We start from the raw sequence: 16,279 nt of genomic DNA on the forward strand, positions 1-16,279 counted from the left end.
GCCCGCTGTGCTGGCACTGCCTGTGCACAGGGTCAGCTCCCCTCGGGCAGGAGCAGCTGCTGTGCACAGTGAGACACTCAGCTCGTCCCCACAGCTCCTCAAGGGACACTGCAGGGCCCAGACGTGGCTCTTACTCCACCCTTCCACACCTGGGTCTCTGCCAGGAACAGTTCCTGAAGGAGCAGAGCCCTCTCCCCCGAGCATGCAGTGGTTTAGGCACCAGAATTGCTCCTGGCAGGGTGGGCAGGCCCTGGCACAGGGTGCCCAGAGCAGCTGGGGCTGCCCCTGGATCCCTGGCAGTGCCCAAGGCCAGGCTGGACACTGGGACAGTGGGAGGTGTCCCTGCCATGGCAGGGGTGACACTGGAGGGGCTCTGGGGTCCCTCCCCAAACCCAAACCCCTCTGGGATCTGATGATACTCTAAATCCACTACAAACTGTTGACAGTTTCGTTGGATAAATTTTGAACACCCTCATGCTGACTCGTAGAGTATTGAAGGAGGAACTTGATGTTCCAGTTAAACTCTGAGTGTTTCCAGTTGATCCAGTTCCCAAACCCAGAGTATAATGTTTGTTAAACACAGGTCTGGGGCTCCAAAGCGCTCCCCCAAATTTCCCTGCTGGATCTAAGGAGTGTTAACAACGAGGAGAAAACCTTTTCCAAACCACAGTGAGTGATCTGCAGAACCACATTAAACAATATTTCCAAATGTTCCCAAGCTTTAAGGTTTGCAGGAGGGTGGAGAAGACACCTGAGGATCAGCAGCCACCCAAACTGACCGTGACCCAGCACCCAGAGGAGGGCCATGGTGAATTCACTGCTCACCTCCCCCCAGAAGGGTCTGCAGTGAAACTCGTGCCTTTCTTACACTAAACTCGTTTTCTATTTCTCCCAGAAAACCCCCACAAGGAGCAAAGCCAGGCTGTCCCCACCCCCTGGAGCAGCCTGTGAGCAGAGAGAGCCCTGAGCTGTACCCCAGGCCAGGGTAGCAAAGGGCCCAGGGCTGGTGTACAGAGCTCGGGGGCTGGCACTGCTTTGTGCTCCCTGCTGGAAAACAGAGATTTCATCCAAAACCTGCAACTGCAGCCAGCAGAGACACTGTGCCCAGGCTGAGCAAAGGCAGCTGGCCATGGCCACCACAGCCCAGGGACACAGCAGGGACACGTGTTCCTCCTCCCCAGCCCTTCTCCTGGCCTCCTCTTCCTCCTCCCCAGCCCTTCTCCTGGCCTCCTCTTCCTCCTCCCCAGCCCTTCTGCTGGCCTCCTCTTCCTCCTCCTCAGCGCAGGCACAGTTGCTGTGCCCTGATTTGGGATCTCCTCCCACACCTGTCCTGCTGGGCTCCTTGCTGTGTCCAGCCCAGCAGGGCAGGGCACCAAGTGCATCCTGCTCCCCTGGGATCCAGCAGTGCCCTGGAGCTGTCCCAGCCCAGGGCAGAGATGGGACAGCCTGCAGTGCCCAGAGCTCTGCATGTCACACGTGTCCCCTGTGCTCCCTGGGGTGCTCTGGGTTCCCAGTCAGGAGACAGCCCTCACACAGCTTGAGACCATCTACACCAGCTCTGAGGGCACCACAGCTGCCCTTGGACTTCACATCTCCTGAAGAGCAAACGTGAAGATACCACAGAGGCCAGGATTGCTGCCCCTTTTTAATTCCATATTTAATTGTGTATTAGATCTGTGCTGAAGGCAGAGCTGGCAGGGCCTGACCCCAGTGCAGAGGGGCTGGGTGAGCACTGCAGCAGCCCTGCAGGCAGGAGCAGGGTGTGAGGAGGAGCCTGGACACCACTCACGGTTGCACCTCTTCTGCACGAAGCGCAGCTTGCAGGCGGTTCTGTACGTGGAGAGCCGGATCACGTCGAAGTTCTGGGCTCCTGCAACAAACCACAGGTTTGGGGCTTTGCTTCCCTCTGCAACACCCAGCAAACCTGATGCTGCTGAGAGGAGGACTTGGAAAAAGGCTCGAGGGTCTCCTGTGACACCTCCCCAGCCACAGCACACACGAGGGACCCCAGCCCTGGGGATCCCAACAGCACAAGGAGCTGGAGCTGCTGGAGAGAGCCCAGAGGAGGCTCCAAGGTGATCAGAGGGATGGAGCAGCTCTGCTGTAAGGAAAGGCTGAAAGAACTGGGATTGTTCAGCCTGGAGGGGAGAAGGCTCTGAGGTGACCAACCTGCAGCCTTGCAGTACCTGGAGGAGCTCCAGGAGAGCTGGAGAGGGACTGGGGACAAGGAATGGAGGGCCAGGAGCCAGGGAATGGCTGCCAGTGCCAGAGGGCAGGGCTGGATGGGATTTGGGGCAGGAATTGTTCCCTGGCAGGGTGGGCAGGCCCTGGCACAGGGTGCCCAGAGCAGCTGGGGCTGCCCCTGGATCCCTGGCAGTGCCCAAGGCCAGGCTGGACACTGGGACAGTGGGAGGTGTCCCTGCCGTGGCAGAGGGGGAATGGGGTGGGATTTAAGGCCTTTTCCCACCCAGACCTCTCCATGATTCCACAACAACACCACCCTGGAAACAAACCAGTACAAATATGCAGTTTTAAATTGGAGCTCCCTCAGTCTGGGACTGGAATTTAGGACATGTTGGCCTAATCCAGAAACTCCCTTCAGCCCCTTGCAGGACAGCAGGATAATGTGATGTCACACAAACACAAATTCTTAACTCTTCCAGAGTTGGATCCTGCACAAATCAGCCCCCAAACCATTTCTCAAGTCACACCAGCATTGCAGGGCCATCTTTTATCTTTTTTTTAAGGCCCAGGGTGCTCTGTCTGTTGTCACTGTTCATTTCAATAGTTGCCCACAGACCTTAGGCATTGGCACAGATGAGAGATGTGACCATTCCCTCAGGAAGGAGCTTCCCAAAACCTAGGGATAATAATGACCTTCCCAGGCAGCTGGGACTGCCCTTGGGCATCTCCTGCTGATTTTCCCTGCGTGGGGCTTGTGGGACAGGGCGGGGATGATCTGGTGCAGCTGTCACAGGGAAGCTCTCAGTGAAGAATAAATGACATTATGTCTTCAGATTTCCTACTTACTCATTTCCATGAACAGCTGCCTCTTCTCTGCCATGGTCCTCCTCCTCTTCCCACTCTCCTCAATCATTCTGGAGACAAAAATGGCAAAAAACGCTGTTTGTGTTAGAATTGCTGTCACAAGAGCGACTTGCTGTGAACAGCAGGATTCTGTCCCTCAGCAGGAACAGTCTGCTTCTGTTTGGGAATTCCAGGACACAAACAGACACTTCTCAGCATTATCCCATTCCACACACACACCTCAGGCTTGTTAACACCTTCCAAGGCACAGGAAACATCAATTCTCAACACCTGAATTTAGTTTGAAAAGCTCAGAGCTGTGTTAATACAGCAGAAATATTCCAGAAGGAATTCCTCTGTGTTCCAAAGGGTTTTGTTTGCAAAACACAGAGTGAGTCAGGAGCAGGGGAGATGTTGGACACCTTGGGCAGGAGGAACAAGCTGATCCCATTCCCTGCCTGGCTGACAGGGGCCAGTGACCCCTCTTTCCTGCAGGATCACAGAATCCTTTAGTTGGGAAAAATCCCAGGATTTGTGGGGATGCTGGGTTTGGGGGAACGTTGGCTTTAAACAAAACTTCTTAAAATTCATTTAACTTTGAACCCGAACACCTGAGGTCAAATGGGATTTGTCAGGGAAGTAAAGAACTTCCAGCTAATTAAGCTGGAAATAAAAACAGTTTGGTGACAGAGGCCTCCCTTTGCCAGGAAAACAGATTAAAAGAGGAACAGGAGCAGGGAAGAGCTTGTACTCCAAGGTAAGGGGGCACAGGGACAATTCAGCAGCTCTCAGGGCTTATTTCACTACACAGTCCTAAAAAGATGCCAAATTTCAGTCCCCTGCAGCAAAAAAAGCCAAGTTAATTCAGCATCAGTGTAAAATCTAATTCATATTTCAGCTAATGAATACATTATTCTCTGGTTACCAGATTCACCAACTTAAAATCCATTAAGTATAGGTTTTATGTGTCTAACCCCCAAAAAAGACAAAAATCCCAAACAATCCTTCTCCAGTTCCATCCAGACCTACAGGAGGCAGTTGGCTCAGCCTCCCCAGCCCAGCCTGCAGCAGGAGCAGCAGCGAAGTCGTGCCTTGGCCCTGGCACACATCCCTGAGGAGCAGCCTTGGCACAGCTCTAGCACTTCCACATTTCCTGCTGGAACCCCACAGCCTGCAAACCACCAAAGGCTTTTTGCTTTTCAGAAAGGAAAGCAAGCACGTGGGCTCTGACCTGAAAATACACTGCATTTCCTTGGCTTTTCCTACTTCAGAAAGCCATAGCCTCAGAACCAATGTGCTGCTGTGTTGTTATTGGGTTTATTTAACAGGAAAAAGGCTCAGTGGTGCTTTTTATGACTTGTGAAGTTGGGAGTTTTGGGCATACAAGCTTCCAATCCCATCTCATTCTGCACAAAGCACCTGACAGCACCATGACTTCTGTCCCCAGAGATTCCTCACTCATGGAATCCCAGACTGGGCTGGGAGGGACCCCAGAGCCCCTCCAGTGTCACCCCTGCCATGGCAGGGACACCTCCCACTGTCCCAGTGTCCAGCCTGGCCTTGGGCACTGCCAGGGATGGATCAGCCCCAGCTGCTGTGCTCAGGCTGGCACAGAGAGGCACCTGCACATGCCAGGACAGGAGTTCCAGGGGTCACTCCCAGAGCCAACGCTGCCACACAGAATTCCTGGATAATGAGCTCAGCGTGACCGAGACAGACCCAATTCCATTCCAGAGGAGCTGAGGCTCACCCTCTGTGCCCTCTGCAAGGGAAAGGAGGGACTCAGCTCCTGCCTGAAATGAGACCAGAATGAGGGATCTGCTCTCTCCATGATCCCAGAATCCTTCAGTAGGAAAATCCTTCCCAGCCCAGGGAGCCCCAGCTGTGCCTGATCCCCACCTTGTCCCCAGCCCAGAGCTCTGAGTGCCACATCCAGGAATTCCCTGCACACCTCCAGGGATGAGACTCCAGCAGCTCCCTGGGCAGCCCCTGCCAAGGCCTGAGCTCCCTTTCCAGGCAGAAATTCCTGCTGCTGTCCAAGCTGAGCCTGCCCTGGCCCAGCCTGAGGCCATTTCCCCTTGTCCTGTCCCTGTTCCCTGGGAGCAGAGCCCAACTCCCACATCACTGCCAAATATTTGGAAAAGTGGTGGAAATTAGGTTCTATCAGAATAATTGACAAACCTGTTTTTAATCCCTGAACCATCAGATCCAGAAGGATCCCTCGGTGATGAGGCTGGGAAGAAGGAAGATGGGGAATCTTTCTCGAGTTCAAAACGGGAATGAACCAAACCCACAAGAACTGCAACTATGTTTGGGATGCAAATTACAGTGCTCAGCTCCCAAAACAGGGAAGGGAAACAGCAGCTTGGCCTGAGCTGGTTTGGTTTGTTAGGTTGGGTTCTTTGAAGGGGCTGGGGAGGCAGGGTTTGGGGTTTGGTGAGGATTTTTGGGGTGGGTTTTGCTTCCTTGTTTGCTGGTTCCTTGCTTTTTAAAAAATTGAAGCAAAATCCATGAGCGAAGTGCCAGGAAACACAAGAGGGCTGGAATGATGTGGCAGCCAAGAATTCCTGAGGTGGCTGCTCACATTCCCTGGGCACATGGAGGGGAAACCACCCCAATACAGAATCCCAGGATGGGTTGGAGGGACCTCAGAGCCCACCCAGGGCCACCAGGACACCTCCCACTGTCCCAGGCTGCTCCCAGCTCAGTGTCCAGCCTGGCCTTGGGCACTGCCAGGGACAGGAAATCCAGTTCTTTGGAAATCCCTATTGAAAAGCAAAGTTCAACTAAAAGCAGAAGCGATGCAGCACCTTGGAAAACTGACTGTGCCTGATGTGAACTTCCAAAATTTCCTAGTTTCCCTTCATACTCCCACCTCTCCCCCCTTCAACAGGTCCAACACTTGTCAGGCCTCAGGAGCACCCTGAGACAGAGTGAACAGCAAAGTCAATTTATAAACTCCACACCAACTACTGTGGAAAACTCTGCACTCAGCCACCACCTAAAATCCCTTTAATATCCTGACATTTTTCTTGTTTCCCTTGGTTGACACCTTTTTTCTCTCCCTGTTTCTCCCCCACTGCTCTGTGCCAGGGCTGTCCCTGTCAGAGCTGTGCCCAGGTGAGATTTGTACCCCCCTGGCTGCCCTGTGCTGTGCTGGCTGTGCCCTCTGGCTCCCTGCAGGTGCCCCCAGCTTCAGGCCAATACTACAGGACCTTGCTTAGCAGGTTTCGCTCTTCTTGGAGCTCATCAGCTGTAGGTAACGGCCCAGGGACGGCTCCACAGGCACAGCTGTGCTCAGCATGGCCTCCTCAGCCACACTGCTGCTGCCTCCCCTTGTTCTGCTTCATTCTGGAATTCCACCTACAAGGAACACTCCAAAGGAGCTTCTGACCTTCAGGGCTTGAGAGCCACTTCCAGACCTTGGTTTGCACCGAGCTGCAGCCTCGCCAGCAGGAACAGAGAGAGAAAAGTTCATTTACCACTTATTAAATCTGACTTGCTTCAGGTTCTTGGTGTTGCATGTCATTAGAGGACAAGTATTTGATGTCACTGATTAAACTGCAGTTGCTGCACGAGGATAAAATTGTGCCCACACCTATTTATGGTCAGAAATAACTTGTAATTAAAATAAACCAGAAAACCGGTTTGGGGCATGGGCTGATCTGAGCGGTGTTTGACACATGGACGGAGGTTCAGTGACTTTCTGTCATTTTTCTGATCAGAAGGAACAACTATTCCTGGTGTTCCAAGGAAATGCTTTCCTCCTTTGTCAGTTCATTCACTCCTGAAAATGTAACTTTAATAAATAACATAACTGGGATGAAGATGTTGAATAAAAATTGAGGGCATACCTGTGCTGGCAGAAAAAGTTACTGATGTCCATTGGCTTTGGCACTTCCTTGCTTTGGGCTTCTGAACTCATCTGGCTTCAACTGACATTTGATTGAAATCATCTAAAATAATTTCTGAACTGTCATAAATGTTTTGTTAAAGTATAAATTTAAACTTACTCATAACATAAAGGTGCTTATATTTGCTCAACTCCGATTTCAATAAAAATATGAAGCATTTTTCCTTTCCTAATTTGAACAAGGACCCCACAATGACTGATTGAATCCCCTCCTCTCCCTGTCTAGCCAAAATAGCTGATGCTCTTACTCATTTCTGTGTTCTCCTGGTTCATATTCTGAATCCCTCTCCTCAGCAGTCAAACATAATTAATCAGAAATACTCCTTTGTTCCCCTGTGCCTTTTCCTAGGAAGAGGAGTGACCTAGAAGTGATTTCAGGGGGACACACCTGACCCCTAGAAGAGAAAAGACAAACCTTTCATGCTTACTCAGACTGGCAACATCTTTTAAAGCACATTTTAACCACTTCTGACAATTCTTCTAATTTATCTTTACCATTTCAAACCCTGTTCTCATCATTTATAGGATAAGTAAGCGAAGCAAAAGCAACTGTGCACAAAAAATACCCTAAAATGTTATTTCTGCATCTCCAGCAAGTCCAGGAACATCTTTGGGAAGCACCATGCACCTTCCAGCAGCAGCTTCCCCAAAACCCAGAGGTTTGGATGTCTCACTGATGTTTGTACACGTCCTGCACTCAGATGATTGTGCAAGATCTTTACAAACCAAAACTGACGCCAGCCTCGGAGGGTGGAAGGAAAACCCACTTGGCTAAGAGCCAGGGCATGGACTGTAACTTCCCAGCGATTACAGCTCTGCAGGGAAATTCTAAACAAGTCAATGGTTCCTTTTTTTATCTCCATAAATCCAGTGGATCCAAAGCTGCTCTGGAAGATTCTGCAAAAACCTGCCCAAATAACGCAGTTTCATTAAAAATGAATCCAATAGTTTAGGAAAACAAATGGTATTGAAACATAAAGCTTTCCCTCCTGCAGGCCTTGCCATTTCTGCTGGAACTGTGAGGTTCTTCCAAGGCACAAGAAGCCATCTGGTTTGTTCATGCAGGACACAGCATGTGGCAGCACAGCCCCACAGAGCCCCGAGTTACTGGGCTGGAAAATCACTGATGGACAGGGACACTCCTGGCTGGGATAAACCCGGGGATGGAGGCACATCCAGCTGGGAACGGGCACCAGTGGGCTCAGGGCTGCCTCAGGCCTGCTCAGCACCTTCAGGGATGCTCTGGACACGGGGATGGAGGGCACCACCCTGGCTCAGCTCATGGACAGCCCCAGGGGGGTGGGATGTGGATCTGCAGAGGGCTCAGCACAGGCTGGATGGATCCATGGCTGGGACCATGGAGGGTCAACAAGGCCAAGTGCTGGGTCCTGCCCTGGGGTCACACCAACCCCATGGAATGCTGCAGGATGGGAAGGGAACGGAGCTGGGAAGGGGCTGGAGTGTGTCCAGGGCAGGGAACGGAGCTGGGAAGGGGCTGGAGTGTGTCCAGGGCAGGGAACGGAGCTGGGAAGGGGCTGGAGCGTGTCCAGGGCAGGGAACGGAGCTGGGAAGGGGCTGGAGCATGTCCAGGGCAGGGAACGGAGCTGGGAAGGGGCTGGAGCCCCAGGAGAGGCTGAGGGAGCTGGGAAAGGGGCTCAGCCTGGAGAAAAGGAGGCTCCGGGGGGACCTTGTGGCTCTGCACAAGTCCCTGCCAGGAGGGGACAGCCAGGAGGGCTCGGGCTCTGCTCCCAGGGAACAGGGACAGGACAAGGGGAAATGGCCTCAGGCTGGGCCAGGGCAGGCTCAGCTTGGCCAGCAGCAGGAATTTCTGCCTGGAAAGGGAGCTCAGGCCTTGGCAGGGGCTGCCCAGGGAGCTGCTGGAGTCTCATCCCTGGAGGTGTGCAGGGAATTCTTGGATGTGTGTCCTGGGGTGACTTTGTGATGCTGGTATCCCCAATCACCTGGTTTATGTTACATATTAAGTTCTGCACCTTTAAGCCTGGCTCTGAGAGTGAGGTGGGGATCAAGCAGCTGCAGTTTGTGTTCAGAAGGAGCCCTCACTCCCACACATCCTGCTCCTGGACTGCAGCACGGACAGACAGTGGGACAGAGCTCTCCTCTGCTGTTAGTCTTTAGCTGGCTGAGCTTGGGGCTCAGAGCTCCTTGGGCACAGGTTGCACTTAAGAGGATTTTTACAATGGAAATAAATCACTCTGTAATTCCAGAAAAAGCCCCTGGTCTAAGGCCCAGGGTGAGCCCAACAACCTCACCTGCCCACCTGGTCAGAAACTGATGAAGATTGTACTGGATTCAAGTTAAACCAAGATGGAACAAGTAACAATACTTAATCACAGGTTTCTTTGAAAGCCTTCCAAAACTTTTAACACAGGTTCCCTCCAGACAAAACAGAACAAATTCAAATCCAGGAGAGTTCCAGAGCACCTGAGTTTCTGTGACTTCACATTTCACTCAGTCAGCTGAGTGCCCAGAACAGAGAGAAGTCCCAGCCCTGAGGAGCCTGCAGGTCAGGCTAAGAACGCTGAGGGTGACAGTGGCACTGGAAGTCCCAGCCCCGATGCCAAGGTGTTGTTTTAAGCTCACAGCTCCATAGATCCATTTTCAGTCCCCAGGGAATCACTCAGGCTGGGCCAGGAGCTCTGCAGGCTCTTGGGGACAGCACCGAGTGTCTCAGCACGGATTGTGGCATGGTCAGATCTGTTCTCCAGCAAACACAGCCAGGGTGCAGAGCAGGCAGGACACTCAGTGCCCACAGCACTCAAACACTCTTCTGGAGTATCCAAACTCTCATCTTCCTTTACTGCTCCAAAGCCTGAGGAGTAAAAATGGGTTTTTACAACCTGCCTGCTGCTCTGCAGGCTGAAGTTAATGTCTGTGGAATTTACCATGGGCCTGCAAACAAGAGCAAATCCAGCAGCTGAAATGGTTTCCTTGAAATAAAGCAGTGCTCCTGTTGGATAAGAGGAATTAAATATTTTACAGGAGGATTTTTGAGCAGCAAGAAGCTGGAAATGGTCTAATTAAGAGCTTACCCCCATCTCAGGTAGGGAAGATTCTTTTTTGTGGAGGGGATTTCTGAGCTCTCAGTGCTTCCAAGAGAAGCTGGCAAAGCCTTCCCTCTCCATCTCACCCTGCAGGCCCCAGCACTGCCTACAGAGCACAGGAGAGAGCTCTGGAACTGCCTCTGCAGCTGAATGCAATACCCATTATTAGGAAGAGCTCTGAGCTGCGTTCTTGCCCTTTTCCCCATTAACCAGCCTGGGAGATGGAGCAGGAGCAGGTACCACACACCTGGCAGCACTGCCAGGAGCAGCCCCAGCAGAGCTCAGAGCTCTCACAGCCCTCCTGGCACACCTGGGGAGGAGGAAAATTCCAGCAGGGGCAGTGAGAAACACCTGGAAACAGGAGCTGCTTTCCCCAGCACAACTGACTTCAGGATAAAACAGCTTGCTCAGTTTTAATTCATTAACTTCACCTCCTACATTAACTTACAATGTGAAATCTTCCTCACCAGTTTCACAGGTCTAAACTAAAATAATTCTAAGTTTGTTAAGTGTTAGATATTACTGAAAGGGAACAGGAGTACAGAAGCAGGAATTGCCATTAATCTGCATTTAAAAGTCTCTCTGCCACTGCCCCAGGCAATGGGAACTGAACACCTACACAGGCCTGGTAATTTTAACTTTGAGCTGCCAGACACACACAGCACCTTCTTCAAAAGCCTGGCTGCACCCAAGCTACTCCTCACTACTCCAACTGTGGCCACAAACAAAGGGGTTTCTTTCTACAACAGCATCGTGAGCCTGAACTCAAAGCCCAGCTGATGACACTTGCCATTGCCTTCTATAAAACTAAGAGTTTTTACCCTTTAGTTTTCTCACTTTCTCTTTTAAAAAATAAATTTTAAAAAAGTGAGGGCCTCGGCTCCTTCCCTGTTTGCTTTATGCCAGAACACCCCTTTGCTCCCCAGCTCTTCAAGCACAGAGCCACTGAGGCTCTTGGTCACCCAAGATAAATAAAGGTAAAAGTTGCACTGAAAAAGACTGAAAAATACCTCACCTTGCAGTCAGTCAGTAACCAGTTACTAAGATTTCAAGTGTTTTGTAACCACAACACATCCTTTAGACATCCAACTCTTAAAACTTAGTGATGAATTGGCACCTGCTGTAATAATTCCATTTGTTCCACGGGAACACCTGGCCAAATATAATGTGTTATCTGCTGTGGAATTTTTAGGTCTCCTACTGTTTCTTCTGGATCTAGGCTGCCTAAAACTCTCCATTACATCAGTTTTTAAATAAATCTGTATTACTTAAGCACAGCTGAGAAGTTAAAATACTTCAGTCCTTAAAGCCCAGAGGACTGGGAAAGGCCTGTGAAACAATTTAAATATAGGTACAGTTTATCAACAGAAATCTGTTTAAACTAGAGACAACAAAATCACAGTTTCTTCTCCCTGGTACCAAGGGGAAAACAATTAACCTAATAAAAATATTATGAATTCAAATCCCTATCACCTGAATCACCTTATCTGATTCCTTCTTTAGGCTCTCTAAAGCTCCCCCAGAGCAGCCCACGCAGCCAGGCTGAGCGTGGAGCTCACAGCAGCTCAGGCACCAACCCAGCCCCAAGGCCTCAACTTCCAGCAGCGTGTTCCTTCCCTCTTCAAAAATGTCACAGCTTCCACAACTCACAGCTGCAACACCCACCCAGGGCTGCACAGCTGCACCCTGAACTGCACAGCTGCAACACCCACCCAGGGCTGCACAGCTGCAACACCCACCCAGGGCTGCACAGCTGCTGACACCCACCCAGGGCTGCACAGCTGCAACACCCACCCAGGGCTGCACAGCTGCACCCTGAACTGCACAGCTGCAACACCCACCCAGGGCTGCACAGCTGCTGACACCCACCCTGGGCTGCACAGCTGCACCCTGAACTGCACAGCTGCAACACCCACCCAGGGCTGCACAGCTGCAACACCCACCCAGGGCTGCACAGCTGCTGACACCCACCCTGGGCTGCACAGCTGCACCCTGAACTGCACAGCTGCAACACCCACCCAGGGCTGCACAGCTGCAACACCCACCCAGGGCTGCACAGCTGCAACACCCACCCAGGGCTGCACAGCTGCTGACACCAACCCTGGGCTGCACAGCTGCTGACACCAACCCTGAACTGCACAGCTGCAACACCCACCCAGGGCTGCACAGCTGCTGACACCCACCCTGAACTGCACAGCTGCAACACCCACCCTGAACTGCACAGCTGCTGACACCAACCCTGAACTGCACAGCTGCAACCCTCACCCTGAACTGCACAGCTGCAACCCTCACCCTGAACTGCACAGCTGCAACACCCACCCTGAACTGCACAGGACTGGAAGTCCTCATTCCCACCTCACCTGTGCTGTGTGTGATGCAATTGAACTGCTGGAAAAGTGATGTTTTTGTGTTGCTGCAAAAGTCCTTTTTCTTGCATTATGGTCCTTCCTAAGCCCCCTCCACCAGCCAGCACTCCCTAAAACATGTACTGCTGTTGGGTCCTGGAATGAACCACAGGCCTGACTGCATCAGCTGCAACACAGCCAACAAGTAAAGCCATTTACTGCTCCAAAAACCCCCAGCCTGCTCCAAACCCAGGGAGTTTGGGACAATGCTGGCAGGGCTGCTGCATTCACCACCACAGGAACTGCAGTGAACAATGAGGGTGTCCCACGGAGCTCACGGGAGGTCCTGGATGTGTCCCCTTAAATACAGGATTCTGGAACTGGCAGGAACCAACTCTGGCAGCCCAGCCTGGGAGCAGGGAGCTGCTCCCTTGGGACTGACTGGGACCCCAGCAGCAGATCTGGGATGTCCCAAAGCCCCCCAGAACAAGAATCCTGTGTGTGATGATGGCAACAAGCAGAAACACAAAGAGGATTTAACAGGATAACATGGTCAAGGAAAAGGGTTAAGGCTGACACCTCTGGAGCTGCATCCCTCACACACACAGAAGCATTTAAGGGTCAAAGGAAACTGGAACTGAAACTTGTGACCTTTTGAACCACTGGATCAGGCACCTGGAATGGTCTGTCACTGGGCAGCTGCAGCAAACAGAGCAGAGAATGAACAAAGCTTTGAGTGGGAAGGGACCTTAAAGCTCATCCAATGCCAACCCTGGATCCCTGGCAGTGCCCAAGGCCAGGCTGGACAGGGCTTGGAACACCCTGGGATAGTGGAAGTTGTCCCTGCCCATAGCAGGGGGGTGGAATTAAATGTTTAAAGTTCTTTCCCACCCAAAGCATTCCATAATTCTATGATTCACCTTCCCCAGACGAGGGATGTGTTGCACAACAAACATAATTCTGGAGGAATTTTAAACAGTGGATTCCAGCTTTTTACATGATTCCGTATTTTTACATGTCCAACATGCAACAAAAAATGCAGAAATTACTGCTACACGACACAAGTTCGTCATAAATGAAAAATGTCAGTATTGGTTTGTGAGTGTAAAAAACAGGCAACAGAACATACAAAACCAAGATTTTAAGGTCAACACCACAGTAAATGCCAACAGATCCCGTTACCTGAATCACACTGAGAAGTCTCTCAGGGCAACTTCCACTTTCCTGAGCTCCCTTCCTTCTTCAGACATTTAAACGACAACCTAAAGAGATGCGAAAAACACCAAGTGAGCTTTTTCTCCAGGAAAACAGCCGGTTTTCCACTGAAAAATTACACTGCCTTATTCCACAACACGCTGCTGCTTCTGCTCCCGGTAATTCCAAAGCAAGGGAGCCCGCACATTCCGGCTCTCCCGTTAACTCCAAAGCAATGGAGCCCGCACAATCCGGCTCCCTGCCAGCAGCTGTTCTGCGGCCGGGAGGAACACCGGGGCACGGCCGAAGCAGCAGTCTCAGCCGCAGCCCGGTGGTCCCGGCCCCGCTGGGCGCTCCCCCTGTACCTGCGCCGGTGCCGGGGCTCCCGGGGCTCCAGGGGCGGCCGGGCCGCCTCAGCCGCCGCCGCCGCCGCGCTCCCACGGTCCCGGCCGCCGCCCCGCGGGGGCCCCGCCCATCCAGGCCCGCCTCCGCCGGGGGGGCGCGCCCCCCCGCCAATCCGCGCCCGCCCGGCCCCGCCCGCTCGCGACCCTCAGCCAATCGGCGGGCGGCACCGCCTGGCGCGCTCCCGCCTCCGCCCCAGCGCGCGCGCGCCGCGCGGCGCTCACCCCGGGGCGCGGCGGGACTGCGCAGGCGCAGCGCGAGCCGCCAGGGGGCGGCACCGGCCCCGGCCCCGGCCCGCCCTGAGGGGCTGGGGCTGCCTGAGGGGAGCGGGGCGGGCGGAGAGAGCGGAGCGGCATCGCTGGGGGCTCTGTGTGCTATGGCTGTCCCCTCACAGCCATCTCTAAGCAGCGTGTTAGCCATGGCTGTCCCCTCAGAACTACCCCGGGTCAGCCATGGCTGTCCCCTCACAGCCATCCCGTGTCTGCTATGGCTGTCCCCTCACAGCCATCCCCGGTCAGCCATGGCTGTCCCCTCACAGCCATCCCGGGTCAGCCATGGCTGTCCCCTCACAGCCATCCCGGCTGTCACAGCCATCCCGGGTCAGCCATGGCTGTCCCCTCACAGCCATCCCGGGTCAGCCATGGCTGTCCCCTCACAGCCACCCCGGGTCAGCCATGGCTGTCCCCTCACAGCCATCCCGGGTCAGCCATGGCTGTCCCCTCACAGCCATCCCGGGTCAGCCATGGCTGTCCCCTCACAGCCATCCCGGGTCAGTCATGGCTGTCCCCTCACAGCCACCCCGGGTCAGCCATGGCTGTCCCCTCACAGCCATCCCTCAGCACCGTGTCAGCCACAACCATTCCCCTCCCAGCTGTGAACAACAGCCATTCTTCAGAACAGTCCCCTGACAGCTGTGGGCCACTGCTGTCCCCTCAGCACCAGCCACAGCCATTGCTCAGCTCCATCCCCTCAGCTGCCAGGGCTGCGGTTCCTCTGCTCTGGAGCCAGGCTTGGAGAGCTGGGAATGCTCAGGCTGGAGAAGAGAAGGATCCAGGGAGAGCTCAGAGCCCCTTGCAGGGCCCAAAGGGGCTCCAGGAGAGCTGGGGAGGGACTGGGGACAAGGGCTGGAGGGCCAGGAGCCAGGGAATGGCTGCCAGTGCCAGAGGGCAGGGCTGGATGGGATTTGGGGCAGGAATTGTTCCCTGGCAGGGTGGGCAGGCCCTGGCACAGGGTGCCCAGAGCAGCTGGGGCTGCCCCTGGATCCCTGGCAGTGCCCAAGGCCAGGCTGGACACTGGGACAGTGGGAGGTGTCCCTGCCATGGCAGGGGTGCCACTGGAGGGGCTCTGGGGTCCCTTCCCACCCAAGCTATTCCATGGATCGCTGTTTTTAGGGGCTGGGAGTTCAGCTTAGGCTCGCAAGGACCGTGCCCTGCTGCAGGGGAGGCTCTCAGCTCCTGCCGTGTCCCGCAGCTCCCCTGCGGCAGCCACAGCGGCTGTGACAGTGACAGTGTCCCCTGCCCCACTGCGTGACCGTCCGTGTGCACAGAGCCCTCCGTGGGCACCGGGGCCACCGGCAGCACCAAGAGCACGGGCAGTGCTTCCTGAGCAGGAGCCGGCAGCACGGGCTGTGCTCCGGGCCCCTCTGCCCCTCTGGAAATGTCCCAGCATCTCCTGCACAGCAGCGGGGGAGAATTCCCGCAGCGAGTGCGGGGCGCAGGGAGCGCTCCCGGTTTGCACAGGGCAGGGAATGCCCGGTCAGGAAACGGGAGATGAGAGGGGACGGTGCTGCTGGGACCGTGCTGTGGCGGTGCTCACTGCGAGCTGTCTGTGCCAGGGACGCTGCTCCGTGTGTCCCGGAGCCTCCTCGGGGTGTCCCGGAGCCTCCTCGGGGTGTCCCGGAGCCTCCTCGGGGTGTCCCGGAATCTCGGGGTGTCCCGGAGCCTCGGGGTGTCCCGCAATTCCGCAGCCAAGCCCCCGGCCGGCGGTGGGACGGAGTCAGGGAGGTGATTCCTCTGGAGGTGATTCCTCTGGAGGTGATTCCTCTGGAGGTGATTCCTCTGGAGGTGATTCCTCTGGCTGCATTTCCACCCTAAACGCAGCCAAAGCGGCATTTGGAAAATCCGTCTGCCGTGGGCTGGAGGGACAAGTGCTGGAACCTGGAAAAACACCAGATGGTGCCATGGCTTTACTTATTTCTTTATGACTCTGGGAGCTCAGGCTTCCCTCTCCTCTGTGGGCTGTGCCCATCCTCCTTTTTCCCAAGGGAATTCGGCCTGGCTAGGGGAAAAAAAGAGTTTTATTTATTGAACGAGACAGAGCCATTAATTAGTCACACG

General features: G+C 54.1%; 1 protein-coding gene across 8 annotated transcripts in view; it reads right to left on the reverse strand.

Moving 5' to 3' along the window:
* The window catches only part of DTNB (dystrobrevin beta), a 144,698-nt gene extending 130,695 nt beyond the window's left edge, over positions 1-14,003 (reverse strand). For all 8 annotated transcript variants that reach the window (XM_088052576.1, XM_088052582.1, XM_088052578.1 and 5 more), the window contains exons 1-4: positions 13,907-14,003; positions 13,530-13,609; positions 3,031-3,098; positions 1,790-1,870 (exon numbers count right to left, since the gene is read on the reverse strand). In XM_088052576.1, coding sequence (XP_087908702.1) covers positions 1,790-1,870; positions 3,031-3,097 — 148 coding nt within the window. In that variant the 5' untranslated portion in view covers position 3,098; positions 13,530-13,609; positions 13,907-14,003. The remainder of the gene's footprint in view (positions 1-1,789; positions 1,871-3,030; positions 3,099-13,529; positions 13,610-13,906) is intronic.
* Between the last annotated feature and the right edge of the window lie 2,276 nt (positions 14,004-16,279).

Source organism: Pseudopodoces humilis, chromosome 3, assembly GCF_049639895.1.
Source record: "Pseudopodoces humilis isolate 2021_Gansu_Grassland_sample_001 chromosome 3, ASM4963989v1, whole genome shotgun sequence".
NCBI lineage: Eukaryota > Metazoa > Chordata > Aves > Passeriformes > Paridae > Pseudopodoces > Pseudopodoces humilis.